Genomic DNA, 14,227 nt, shown 5'->3' on the forward strand with positions numbered 1-14,227 from the left:
TACACCTATCCTTATTGTAACGGGAGTTTAGCAAGTGAGAGAGGGTGTAAGGCAATAGTAACACCGTATGTGGACGTTCTTCAGCAGAAATGAGAAGGGAATCAGTTCCTCCCCACTTGAACCGCTGTTTTTTAATTCTGCCTGATTTTTTCAGTATCTGATTCCATTTCCTCATTCATTTCCTGATGAGCCCGAGAGGTCTTAACTGGAGAGGACAGAATGTCAAGGTCTGCCCTAGACCAGGGAACCAAACTTTTACGAGGAGTTATTTTTTGATTCCTAGAAGCCTTGATGTGCTGTGGAGGAGGGGAGCTTTGCTGTCTGACGTACCCACACAGCAGGGAGGTGGGCGGGTGCACTGGGGGTCCCCCCTGTCCTGGCGGGCATCTCCACACACAGAGGGAAGAAAGAGCAGGATGGAGCAAAACGGCTGGGCGTCCAGCAGACACGGTCTCAAGAATCCTAGCTTTCCATCAGACCCTAATGCACTGGCTGGGGACTCGGCGATGGCTAATCCCGCTGCACATGACAAAGCTCTGGTGACAAGACGCAGGCACCCGGGAGCAACAGGAGCCCACGTTCACGGGCACCCACACCCAGCTTCTCACTGCGCCTCCGCTCCTCTCCCTGCTGATGCCAGCAGGTGTGTGCGGGCCCAGAAATTTCACTCCTGAAAATTTATACTACAGACAAGTTTGCACACGTAAACACAGACAGACAGAACGAGGGTATTTACTGCAGTTCTGTTTTAAGTAGTGAGACCAAAACCAACCTAGATGTCATTGGAAGGTGGTTAAACAATTTTAAAACCAGAAAGAAAGGAAAACGTGCTAATACACGCATGGAAATTTCTAGAAGGATTCCAGAAACTGGTAACAGTGTATGGATCTGGGGAGGGAAACCAGAAGTCTGACACAGAGAGGAGACATTTCATTGCATGCTTTTTAAATCGGCTTGAATGATTTTCTATGTATATAAAGTAGTCCTTTAAAAAGTAAAATTAGCTAAAAAAAATTTTTTTTAAAGGGCCCTGCTCACTGGAGGAGTGGCCCCTGGACTGCGTTCCCTCACTGGCTCTGCCCTCACAGCTTCCTCCCGAAGTGGGAGCAGTTCCAGGTTCAACATTAAGTGCACTGCTGGCTTTTAACTTCAGACATGTATTTTTATCACGTGGAAGAGGCATCCGATCATTTCTATTCTATGAACAGATTGTCTTTTTTTTTTTTTTTTTTTTTTTTAAACTGAATGGATGTTGATTTTTACTAAATGCCCCTTTGGGAATCTCTGGAGATGCTCATGTGATTTTTCTCCTTTCATCTATTAATATGGTAAATTATAATAATAAATATCCAAACACAGACTACTCCGTGCACTGCGCCGAGACACCATTTTCCACATTGTAGAATGGCCAAGATAAAATGTTGATAATACCATACTTAGTCGTGGTGTAGGCGAAAAGCCATTCTCATGTATTGTTGGTGGAAACACAGACTGGTACAGTCTCGTTGGGGGAAAATTTGGCAATATTCACCAAACTTTCAAATGCATATAAACATGTTATTCATTGCAGCATTGTTTATAACAGCAAGAGTTTGGAAACAATCCAAGTATTCATTAGTAGGGGCTGGTTACATCAATCACGATAATCCTGGTATGTGGGAACACGATACTTTGTAGCTATACACAAAGAATATAAAGTAATATGGAAACTCTCCATGGTAATAATACTGTTACTTGCAAAAAGCAAGCTGGAGATCATGTATATATGTACTTCTGTGTAACAAAAGGGAACTATACCTGCTTGTATTTATATAAGAACACTATGAAACGATATATAATAATATAAAGTTATTACATGTTAGTGTGGGTGTGTGTGTGTGTGGGGGGAGGGGCTGGGCCAAATGTGGAGAATGGGTGAGAATGAGCTTTTTACATTTTTTATTTTTGAATATTTTTATTTTGGATAGTCTATTACTTACTAAAAAAAAAAAAACTTTTAAAAAAATGTATATGACCCATGGCCCAGAAATTTCACTCCTGAAAATTTATACTACAGACAAGTTTGCACATGTAAACACAGACAGACAGAACGAGGGTATTTACTGCTGTTCTGTTTTAAGTAGTGAGACCAAAACCAACCTAGATGTCATTGGAAGTTGGTTAAACAATTTTAAAACCAGAAAGAAAGGAAAACGTGCTAATACATGCATGGAAATTTCTAGAAGGATTCCAGAAACTGGTAACAGTGTATGGATCTGGGGAGGGAAACCAGAAGTCTGACACAGAGAGGAGACATTTCAATTGCATGCTTTTTAAATTGGCTTGAATGATTTTCTATGTATATAAACTAGTCCTTTAAAAAGTAAAATTAGCTAAAAAAATTTTTTTTAAAGGGTGCTGCTCACTGGAGGAGTGGCCCCTGGGCTGCATTCCCTCACTGGCTCCGCCCCCGCATCCTCCACCACTAATGCACACCCTCCCTCTCCTGCGTCCCAGGCTGTCCCCGCCCTGTGACGGGCTGCAGTCAGGACTGGAAACACTCACTTGGGCTCGTGGGGCGGTCCGGACTGGTCCACCAGCTTGAACTCAGCTGCAAAGCCGTGGGAGCGGGCGTACTCCAACAGGCCGCCCACGGGGTTGGTGTTCAGGTAGCGGACGAGCTCGCCAATCCTCCTGACCTTGGTGGGCATCACAGATTCCAGGTTATCCAACGATTCCGTGTTGGCACTTCCGAGCTGGAGGGGAATGAGCCACATCGAGAGGGACCTAAATACTTCAGGCAACTCCGAGGGGCTCCTGGGCAGCCCTCCACCCCCCTGTGCATTCTGAGCCGGAAGTGGCCGCACCTGGTTCTCGGAAGGTGTGGAGTTGGTCGCCTCCCCGTGCAGGGCCTTCATCGCTTCCTCGGCAGCCATCTGCTTTGCCGCTTTCTTGCTGGGGGCACTCGCAGTGGGGAACGTGTGGGCTCCCATGGCAACACAGTACTGGAACCTGACAGGAGAGGAGAGGAGAAGGGTTAGACGGTTTTGACTGAAAAGAGGTACCTAGCCTTCGCCAGGCTGCCATCCTTTACGACTTGGCATTTCCTCGCACACAACACTCTGTGCCTTGGCCCATGCAGTCACTTGTGCCTCGAGGGGCTGGTGCCTGTTCCCTCCTCCTGCCCCCGGTCCCTCTTAGCCTGACTGACCCCGACTCGGTTCTTAAGCATCGACCTAGTTTCACCTCCTTCACGAACCCTTCTCTTGGACATGGACGTCTGCAGAGCCTCAGAGCAGAGCTTCTCGGGTCCACCCAGGTCTTGAACCGCTTTGTCCCACCCCCAGTAACCTCTAGCCATGTATCTCCCTAGCGCTGGGACCCTGCTTCGCCTTTTGAATTCCTAGTCCCAGAATCTCTGCTCCGCAAGCAGCAACCACGCCCACCAGGCCCCCCGATCTTCCATAGTGGAAACAGGAGTGATTGCTCTATGAAATAATCTGCCATCTCTGAGGAGGCAAGGAGGAAATGTATCGCTCTCTGTTTTGAGGAAACCTCAGCACAGATACATGGTACAAGACATGTACTTGGGGTCATGGGCAGGGCCTTCTCTGGATAGGAGGCGGAATTCACAGGAGCTCCCCAACTTCTGCACACACTCAAGCAATGTAGTGACGGGGTTCTTCCCAGAGAAGAAGGAAGTTGCTGAAGGGATGGTAAGCTGGGACTCTGCGGTCTGGAGAAAAGGAGAGACAAGGGGGAAAAAAACACAAACAAACAACTAAGAAAACACTGGCTAGTCCATCACAGCAGAGGGAATGGGATGGGAGGATTTTTTCTTTTTTTTTTTGGGGGGGGAGGGTCAACTACGTGTTAGAGGCTGGCTTCTCGAAGATGGAGGGCTGTGGGGACTTTCTAAGCATGGCAGGAAAGGGTGAGTTATTTAAATGTTCTGGGTCTCTTATCTGCCAAGAGAGGAGACTGGACTTGGTTCTCTTTAACACCTCTTTCAACTCTGAAATGCTGTAGCCCTAGTCGGTGGTGGTGGTGGTGGGGGGGGTGTGGCAAGAACGGGAGCTGGGTGAGGGGGCAGGGTGGGCTGGGGGGTGGAGGAAGGAGGAGGCAGGTGACTCTGAGATACAGAATCAGTTGTTAGGCCGACACTGCTTCAATGTCGAATTGCTTCCACATTGCTTTTCAACATTGTTAAAATCCTGATCCTTCACCGAAAAGCGAAGTAAGGCACACGGTCCCCGAGGGCGGGACGCCTACCTTGTCCGATCCCTTCTCTGTGGAGCAGTAGTACGGCTCTTCTGCTCTGCCACTGTCCTTCGCCTTCGCCTCCTCGAGCAGAATTGTCATGGCTTTCATAGCTGCGTCCTGCTTGGCCACTTTCTTGCTGCCAGCTTCCGCTGGGGGAAACTCTCGGCCACTGATGACAACTTGGAATTTAAATCTTGATGGAAAGTGATTAGATGTGTGAACACTAGTCTAAGCCTCCCTTCTGCCCTCTCCAAAGAGATCTTCACCCTGGAATGCCTGCTACGCTAAGGGGCTGTCGGACGTGTGGAGGACATGGAGGGCAGGCCAAGGGACTCCAGTCCCTTTGGAGGCTCAGCCTGTCTCTACTTTTTGGAAACACAGCAGCCAGTGACTCTCTCCCCCACCGCTCATGACAGCAAACATGGCCACATGTGACACGCATGCAGCTCAGGGGAAACCCTCTATCCCTCGGCAATGAATCGAGACAGATGAGCTAAAACCTCCATTTCCATCTTGTTGGCAAGCAGGAAGCCTTCATTCTAGAGCAGCTGTGGCAGACGGGCTGCCCGAGGGCAGGACCCAACGCAAAGGCTTCTCACAGAGCAGTCTCCCACTCCGTGGACACCTGCAGGTATCAGGCACCTGCCAATTCTCGGGTCCTGTTTCTGTCCCCAACCTACCCACAGAGACACACCAGTCGTCTGGTTTGCTTTGAGTCCTTCTAGAACTCTATTTGCCTGAAGCCTGAGATGAAAGAAGTTCCCCCTCGTTATGTGGAAAACCAAAAAGCGTTTGCTCTGGGCCTCTGGACCGAGCTTAGACTTCCTTTGCTCGAACTTCCAAATTGGTTCAGCTCTTTGCTCAATCTGGGATTTCATTTAGAAAAGTAGGTCAATTTCTTATTTCCTGGGTCTTCGGAAGTATTTGAACAGGGCATCAATGTTTCTTACGGCTGGAGTCCAAAGAAAGGTCCATCCCAAACCCCACTGCTTCTCCCCAATCCCGGGGAGGAAGTGAAAGGAGGGAACCGCAGCCCTTCAGCGTCCACCCCAAACAGAAACAAACCAGTCCAGGCCACGCCCCCTTCTGGACAGACACACCCCCTTGACGGAACAACTCTCCTGCGATGCCATCCCCGTGTCCTTAAGACGGTCACAGAAGGAACAAGGGGCGAGCTGGGAATCCCTGCCCTCTGAAGCCGCCTGGGTTAGCAGATAGGTCAGTGGGGTCCTCTCCCGTCCTCACGGGCGTGCTCTCTAGCTGGGGCGTGCAGCCACTCAGTGTCAGGGGTTCAGCTATCCCCCGGGTCCTCCTGCAGCTCCTCTGCCCCCTCCCGCACCCCCATCTTCCTCCATCTGTCCACTGGCCTCCAGGAGTCTGGCCAGCTGTCTGAGTGAGGCCATTTCTGATTTCACAGAGTGTGTACCTCAGAACTGCCACCTTCGACAGGCAGCCAGCCAGCCATGCACTCTCTACACCATCCCTTCCCTACAGGCAGGGGTGAGGTGGGGGGCGGGGGGCAGGGGAGCCCCACCTGCCTGTCCTGTGCCTCTCTGGGGAACTCAGTGTAGGGAAAGGGGGGGAAGGGAGTCACGTCTTCATCACCTCTGGCCTCAGGAGGCAGGCATGACATGGACGTAGGAAGAAAGCTAATCATCCCCCAAGAAGCTTCACTTTAGCCACCAGGGGCCACCTCCCTCTTGCTCAGCCAAGGTTCTGGCTGGTCCGAGGCCTACGTTCCCTGCTCAAGAGCTGCAGGAAGTGACAGCAAGGGTGATCTAGCCAAAGGGCAGAGAAAGAGGAAGAGGACGGGGTGCCATCACACGGCACTGCTCAGGAGCCAGCGGACGCTGCGTCAGAGCAGCAGCGCCTGACCCCAACCCGAGCAGTTCCTGGGGTCGCTTACCGAGGTTCGTGGGGTGGTCCGCTCTGCTCTATGAGGTTGAACTCACAGGTCTGACTAGCGAACTGGGCGTATTCTAACAGACCGCTGATGGGGTTCTTCAGCTGGCACTCTGCCAGCTTCTTGTAGGGCGAGCACCGCGGCAAGCCATGGCTGTAGAAGGAGGGCATCTCCATGATGGCCCGGAACTCACCTGGGGCCGCGCGGATACTGTTCAAGTCATCGGGGATGTCATCTGTGGCCCACTGGCCATTTTCAAAGTCAACATACCCTGTTTTTGAGGGGCCATTGTCCTGAGCAGGTGGTTTCAGTTTTACTGGCTCTGGTGTGAGCTCTTGCCCACTCTCTGTCTTTATGACCGGCTCCTGCCCATTCTCCACTTTTACTGGCGTCTCCACGCCGTCGGAGGCATCCGGCATGGGGGAGCTACCGGTGGGGAGCTCGGGGTTGCTGTTGGTCTCGGGGGTAGCAGCTGGGCTGGTTTCGGGAACACTGTTCGTGTTTCTTTTGATCTGGAGCCGCTCTCGCTTCTTGTCGGTCAAATGCCACATGGGAGGGGTTGTCCCTTGTCTGTAGACGTCCCCCTGCCTTTCCAAGTCAATCAGCACAGCATTGACGTCCCGGGCCCTCGTGAGGCCAATGTTTTTAGCTAAATTCAGGGCGGAGGAGCTCAACACGTGAAAGAGGTGCTCGCAGATTTTCTCCCTCAGCTCAGCCATGTCAAAAGGCTCAGGAGGGTCTTCCAAGCCGGATGTGGGGTTGCTGCTTTCCGCTTCGACACGGGGGTCTGAGGGTGGCGCCCCCGGGCCCGGACCGTCTGCTCTTGCTCTTTGGCCGTGCTGGTTCCAAGTCTGAACCGACACCAAGAGACTCCACAGTGGGGGTGTCCCTGCGTCCCGGTGTATCCTGTACTTCCTTGCTAGAGAGTATAAGACACGATTGACTTCCCTCTTTGGGACTTGGAGCTTCCTGGCCAGGTCATGGGCTGTGGTGGCCTTCCCTTCGCCAAGCTCCTGCAAGAGCTCTAAGACCCTCTGTTCCTGATCCTGGCTGATACTTAGTTCCTGGAAATGTACGGACAGCTTGTCAACACCTCTCCATGGCACAGTCCTGCCACGTGGGGGAGGAGGCTGGAACCCTCTCTGGAGCGCCTGACTTCTCAGAGGCACGCCCCTGGGGACACACCAGGTCTCCTGTTGCCTGCCTCTGGCAGGTGGTCCTGGAAAACTTGCCCAGAGTCCAGGGAAGATGGGTGGCAGTGGAGATGTCTGTTTTCCAGGTAGGGGTATCTTTGGGAGCCGCCCCTTGAGAAACTCTATTTGCTGGAGCTGGAAACTATTAGGATAAGATCCCGGCTCTGACTGCTGGTGTCTGAACTTGTGCTCATAGCCTGGATGTGGATGGAGGTGGCGTCTGCCGAGGGAACACCCCTGCAGAACAAGATGGAAAAGAAAGTGAACTAGGACCGCAAGGGTGAGCCTGGCCCTGCAGGGGCCCCTGCCAGGGGAGGGGGCCTGCACCGATTCTAATGTCTGGGAAGGCGAGTGAGACGAGGGCTGGTGACCCAGCTGGGGGGTGGGATGCCTTGCCCACGTCGTAAGCACCGCCCGGGGACCCACCAAAGGAAGAGAGGGAAGCAGGAGGTTAAACACACACAGCTCTCAGGAGTATGCAGGGGTTCTGACACCCCAGCGTGGCCTCTCCAGCAACCTAACGCATTCTTTTCCCTCCAGCAGAATTTTAGGGAGCTAAGAATGAATCTTCCCACTCATCAAAACAACTACCCTTTTAAAAGCACCAAACAAGCATATAAATGTTTTGTTTTTTTTTAAAAGAAAACCAGAACAATAACCTAAAACGTCAAGAGAGCCAGGGGGCCAGAGAACGCACAGCCCCCTTGTCTCTAAAATCTATCGTTTGGATGATTGGAACAAAAAGAGATATGTAAGTGGAAACCCAGCCGGCGCGGGGAAGGGCGGCAGGAGCACACAGCTTCACTGCCATTGAGGGGGGTGGGGAGGCAGAATCTGGCTTCAGGGGCGCTGGAAGATCCCTCAGAAAACAGGCACATCATTCTCACGCTTCAGTGTGGTGCCCAGGCCCGGGAGGGAAACTGGGCACCTCTGCCAGGATGACTGGAGTTGGCAGTGTCTGCTCCTGGACACACAGCCCCATCCGCCCACACCCCGTCAGCTCCCTCCCACGGCACGCCACGGACACGTGTGTCCTTCAGCAGCCGGGTCTATAGGGCACAGCTACCCCACCTCCTCACACACTGCCGTACACCTATCAGAACACAGCCTGACCCGTCTCCCACACGCACCCACCGCTGCTCATTCTCACCCCATGGGGTGGACGCGGGCGGTGCTTCTGGGACTCCGGGTGGGGGCTCTCAGAGACTGCGACCTTCCCTGGGGCTTGCAGATCTGTGGGGGGTGGGCAACAGATGGGAACGTTTCCTCACGCTGGTCCCCTCCATCTGAGTCTTCTGCACACAGCATAGCTGTGCCCTTTTTTCAGCCTTCCGCCCTCCCACACCGCCTATTGCAATTAGGGGATTTCAGGGCTCTTGCTAACCCTGCTCACTCAGGCATCCTGCCCGGCTGCAGACTCCCTCAGTGACCGCCACCACGCCCACCTTTCGGCCACCAGTGCCTTGTCCAGCTTCTCGCGCAGTCTCACTGTTACTCTAGTCGGGGCCTCCACTAACCTGAAGCTCCCTTCTAGGGGTCAGTAAACTTCTCCCGGAAAGGACCACATGGGTCCCCCACACACGGCAGCCGCGTGCAGTGTGTAAAAGCTCCTTCACAGAGCAGGAGGGCGGTGACACTGCAGGCTCCTGCTCTCCACTGAAGGCAGCGTCCCTGGGTTTCTACAATTTCCTCTCCTTCCTCACAGGACCCCACTGTGGCTGCCAGTCCCATCCGTCCCCATTCCGGCCTCACAGCCCTCCTCATTCAGCCTGGAGCTCACGGCCAGTTCCCTTCTCCCCCCAGGGCCCACTGCCCCTTTCTGTTCCAAAGCTTCCACTCGGTGCTGGAGGACACTGACCCTCGCTAACGGGACCCTGTAAATTCCTCCCCTTGAACTTCACGAGGCTGCCACTGACCCTCGGTAGCCAGTTCAGGTCAGCAAGCACGCACTGGCTGGCTCACTGTGGACTGAGCTCTTTAGAAATTCTCCTCCCAGTTTGGTGACACTGCTCCAAGGTCTCCTCTCATCTCTTTTTCCTTGTCTGTCCCTGTCCCTTTCTTCCACCCCAAGGTCAGCACCCCCAAGGCGAGCTTCAGGGCCTCTTCCTCCTTCCCCAGGCTGACTTCCTCCACCTAAACTGGGCCTCTTAAGAAACAGTGTTCAAGTCCATTATCTCCAGCCACCACCCGGTGCTCAAGCTTAAGACTTGAATTTCCGAATGCCTAGACAATCTGTCCCCTCAGAGATCCTGCCACTGCCTCAAACGCCACATATCCCAACCAATTAATCCTTCCCCTCAACCCAGCCCCTTCTGCTGTTCCTGTCACTGCTGACGGCACCATTCCCATTTAGCTATTAGGCCAGAGTAGGAGTCACCTGTGTCACCTGCCTGCCTTCCTCCCACATCTCCCACAGCCTGTCTTGCCAGCACCCCTGTCTCTGCCCTTACACGGGTTGTTTCCAGCTCCTCCCCTCACTGCCTCTTGCCCGGGCTATCACAAGCTCTCATCTTCCCCTCTCTCCAAATGCCAGTCCAGGGGGCCCGCGTCTCCTGTGACTGCCACACATCTGCCCTTCTCCTTACAAATCTCCTGATATGTCACCTTCTCCAGGAGACCTCCTCCCCTTCCATCGCCTCCCGTGCAGCTGCCGTCTCCTCCCTGTGATCTCCTACTCAGCACTGCTTATACCGCCTACTTCACCTTTTATCACAGCTACTGAGTTTTAGTGGCGCACGCAGATGAGTACATCTGAAGGGCGATTAACAATATGAGGAGCCCTAGAAATTATACTCAACTCCACGCCCAGGAGGGGCTGCAGTCAACTCCACGGTTAGTCCCCCAGGGGACGAAGGACTATGCTTCAGTTATCTAAGCCAGCACCTGGCAGAGTTGATCCGGAACCAACATTTGGTGAATGAATGACCGCGTGACCAAGACACCCCCAGACGCGTGGTCCCCGCTCTCTTCTCCTCGCTCTTGCTGCACACCCCTCCCCCACCACACTGCACGGAGGGCTGAGGCGTGTGTGCAGTGAGAGCCCTGCTCACCCAGGCTCTTCAGGGCTGTTCTGATTAGCTTTCTGAGTGGCCATGGTAAAAGAACTTTCTTCCAAAGTGGCTCAAGTCAGTGCCTAGCTAAATGCTTTCTAGATTTGAACTACTGCTTGGCTTAAACCTGCAAAAATATTTGAATGTCCACTGACATAAGAAGAGTCTACTAAATCACGACACACGCATGCTATGAGAGAGTACTTTAAGAAAACAAAAGTGATGCAATCTATTTGTCTTCACCTGGAGAAAATTTAGAAGCGACATAACGTTAAATTAAACAAGAAGGAGAGCAAGCTATAGAGCGACATTATGCTACAATCCCCTTTTTGTAAACAAAAGAAAAAAATCCATGACTCCGTACGGGAGTAGGAACACCGCTAGGATGGAGAAAGGAAAGAAAAGGACGCATACATTTATCAACAATCGTTACTGTAGGGAAAGATCAGACGGGTTATTAATTTATTCTTTATATCCTCCCCTTTGAGTTCCCTAAAAGCCAAGTCAAACCCCCACCTGAAAAGGGCCCTCTGGAGTGCCGCTGAATGGGAGCGACAGGAAGAAAGTGGGAGACCAGCCCGTGGAGGTCTCCCCGAAACCCGTCCCCATGTCCCCTCACTCACTTCATGTCTATTTACTATGCAAACTACAGAAAAAGCCATTTGACATTCACTGCCCTGCCAAATTTCACTCCAATCTCAGCTATTTAGGATCAAGAGATGAGCCCCCCACCTTTACCATTCGGGTTCCAGAGGGTAACATATTGGTACGCGTGGAAAAATGCTTTTCCTTCAAGTCAGGTGCCCTCATCCTTTTAAAGGATAGGGGTGTGTGTGTGTGTGTGTGTGTAAAACACAGCCACATACACACGTGTATATATTTTATAAAAACCTTTCTTAAAAATGGAAGGAAACTTACAGACAGTACAACGTATCCTTTTAGTGGACAATTCTGTAAGTTGCGACAACACAGAGTCACAGCACAGGTGGCCTCCTAACTACCAGATAGCAAGCCACACGGGGGCATTTCCATTTCCCCGAAACGTTTTATCACGCACGTTGCAGTCACTGCTTCACCCACACCACCCGCTGACAACAGGTGCTCTGTTTTCTGTCCCTTTCGTTTTGTTTTGGTTCAGAAGGTCGGATAAAGGGACTCACACAGCACGTAGCCTTTTGCGTGGCCTAATGCTTATGAGAGCCACCTATGCTGTAGCCTGTATTGGCCTTCCTTCTTTTTCTTTTTCTTTTTCGGCCAAGCAATAGTCCATTACACGGATGCACCCCCTTCTGTTTATCCCCTCACCTGCTGAAGGACATTTGGGTTGTCCCAGTTTTTCGCCATGACAAATCAAGCGGCTATAAAGATTCTCCTACAGGTTCAGAAGGGCTGTTTTTCATTTCCTCCAAAGCCTTCCGGAAGTGGAAAGAGTGTCGAGAGGTGAGTGTAAAAGCAAAGCGTTTTGTCCAAGTGGGGACAAAGGGGGGCGCGCATCGGGGGTCCCCACGAAAGGGAGGGGGCCTTGCGAGACCTGGGCTCGCGCCTCGCTCCTGTTGGGGGCGCACGTCCCCCCCCCCCCCCCCCCCGCCCCCAGCCCCCGACCCCGCATCGCTCGACACCGCAGAAGTAGTTGTTAGCAGCACCAATTCCCGGAACAGTGATTCTGCTTGGCAAGAACACACGCACACTCGCAGCGCACACAGCTCAGGGCTGAACGCGAGCGCGCAGGAAGCGGCCCGGTGGCCGAGGGGGTTACCTGTCTCGGGTCCATTGCGCCCCGGAGGCATGTCGGGCAGTACGACCCTCTCCCGGTGCGACACGCCCCGCCCTGCCCTGCGTGGTCCTTGGTCTCCAGGGGCCAGGCTTTGGTCAGTGGAGTCGGGACAGGAAACAACCCGCGCCCGGGCAAACGGCTGCGGCTCAATTTCACTTTCGTTTCTCCGGAAGCACCGCCCCTTTGCGAAGTTTGGCCGAGAGGAGGGGCTTGGGCCGAGCGGCACCGGCCACTGGAGTCAGGGCTTCCAGATCTAATCCTTCCAAGCCTGAGAGGGGCAGGGTCCCTACTCTTCCTTCAGGAAAAGGCCCATAAATACGGAGCTCCCCCTGCCCCTGGCCAGCCCCTCAGAGACATGGGATAAAACAGAGGGAAACGAAGACGCACTGGGAGACCTAGCACTTCAGAAAGGGCCCAGGCGCTGTCCTGTGTCGCCCTGGTCCACACCAGTGTCCCCATGTCTGATGTGCGAAGCGGGTGGGGGCGGGGGCCAGATCTCTACAAATGACTGCCATCCCGACTGTGCTCTATTTACTCACATGCCTTGATAACAGCCAGTAAAATGCGAGACAATAACAGCAACCGAATAATTCAGGATCTACATAAAGCCATCCCTGTCACCATCACCCCTCCGAGCAGGGGCGAAGCCCTTGCAGCCGTCTCCCCTTCCTCTTCACACCAGCTCTACAGGTGGGCGTGACTCCCAGACGACAGGTGGTCACGGAAGCTTTCCAGGTCTGACTGCACAAAACACACCTTTCACCATTCTTTGACACACGCTCCTTACACAACTTTCCAAAAGATCACTTCTGTTATCTAGAGGGAACACATTTAGTTGGTTTCGTGATCAGGCGTATGTGTCAACTCTTATTCAAGGTGTGGAGGAAAAGATTCTGCAGACCCTAGCACTCAACAGCCCTCTCCCCTGTGAGAAATTATTTTGTTTCATTGCAGTTTCAGCCCCACTGCTTTTGAGATTTACAAGGCAGCCCCTCTACAGCGGATGCCTTTCTCCACTGTCCTCCCGTTGCATTCACTGTCAGTCACCCTGGATTTCACTTAGTGTAGGCTGCGTCCTCTCTCCCTCTGTCTGGGCGGTCTGTTCCTCCGCTAGAACGAACTTCCTCCACTGCTTCTGGCCAAACAGTCTTTCAGGATCTGCTTTGAATAGGGTGGCTGCAATGTGTGCTTCCTCATTCTGTGCCTCTCCGTCCCTCTGCGCCGACCCTGCTAGGGCACTGTTACCATCCTCTGAAAATGCCTCATTCACTCATTGATCACAACCGCTGAGCACCTAATATGTGCCAGATTCGTTTACATACTGAGGACACGATGGGAATGCGAGTCCCGTCCTCAGCTAACAGGCTGGTGGGGGAGCCGTTGCGTCAACGTTCATCACAATCTTCTGAGTTTCTTGTTTACACATCTGCCTTTAGAGCTGAAAAGTCTTTTCTTCTCTGGGCAGCGAACATGTGTTATATACCGCCCCCCCACCGCCCCCCGCAGTGGTGACCTTCAGTAGGTTGGTTTGTTGAGTGAATAATAGACTGCTTGGTCGGAAAAACAATGGGCCAAACAGTGGTCCAGGAACTTGACACAAGAAATTCAAATATCAGTAAGCACGTGGAGCGTGCTCAGTCTCACCCCCAGGGGGACACGCACAGAGTTCCCGCCCACCCACCGGACAGGCCACATTAAACATGTGATCGGGCCAGCTGGGGGCAAGGATGCGAGCAGCCCCTGGTCACCACAGGGGACCAGCTCACTGTCACTCCGGAAAGGCATGAATAGTCACGCCCTACAATTCAGCGACTCCACTCCGAGACCTGGAGCGTGTGCAGGAACTTCACTGCTCATTATTCAAAATAGCGCCCAAACTGGAAACAAATATCCACCAAAAGTGAAATGTATAAATGATGACATACAGCTACGATGGAATATTATATTGAGACAAAAAAAAAAAAAGAACTAGGGCCACAGGCAAGCCACAAGGTGGGTAACTATCGAAACATGCTGTCTGTCGAGTGAAAGAAGCCATAAGCATACTATAAGGTTCCATTTACAT

At 52.6% G+C, this 14,227-nt stretch overlaps 1 protein-coding gene across 7 annotated transcripts in view; it reads right to left on the reverse strand.

Annotated features, from left to right (window-relative positions):
* The window catches only part of ADAR (adenosine deaminase RNA specific), a 33,044-nt gene that overhangs the window by 8,018 nt on the left and 10,799 nt on the right, over window positions 1-14,227 (reverse strand). For 5 of the 7 annotated variants that reach the window (XM_074318960.2, XM_074318957.2, XM_074318958.2 and 2 more), the window contains 5 exons: window positions 6,149-7,575; window positions 4,252-4,435; window positions 3,567-3,715; window positions 2,847-2,991; window positions 2,545-2,735 (listed from right to left, as the gene is read on the reverse strand). In XM_074318960.2, coding sequence (XP_074175061.1) covers window positions 2,545-2,735; window positions 2,847-2,991; window positions 3,567-3,715; window positions 4,252-4,435; window positions 6,149-6,864 — 1,385 coding nt within the window. In that variant the 5' untranslated portion in view covers window positions 6,865-7,575. Of the gene's footprint in view, window positions 1-2,544; window positions 2,736-2,846; window positions 2,992-3,566; window positions 3,716-4,251; window positions 4,436-6,148; window positions 7,576-11,693; window positions 11,801-12,144; window positions 12,324-14,227 lie in introns of those variants that run through there. The other 2 variants (XM_074318955.2, XM_074318954.2) reach the window with 2 other exon arrangements.

Source organism: Rhinolophus sinicus, chromosome 7 (genome assembly GCF_057876585.1).
Source record: "Rhinolophus sinicus isolate RSI-liver-muscle chromosome 7, RSI-T2T, whole genome shotgun sequence".
NCBI lineage: Eukaryota > Metazoa > Chordata > Mammalia > Chiroptera > Rhinolophidae > Rhinolophus > Rhinolophus sinicus.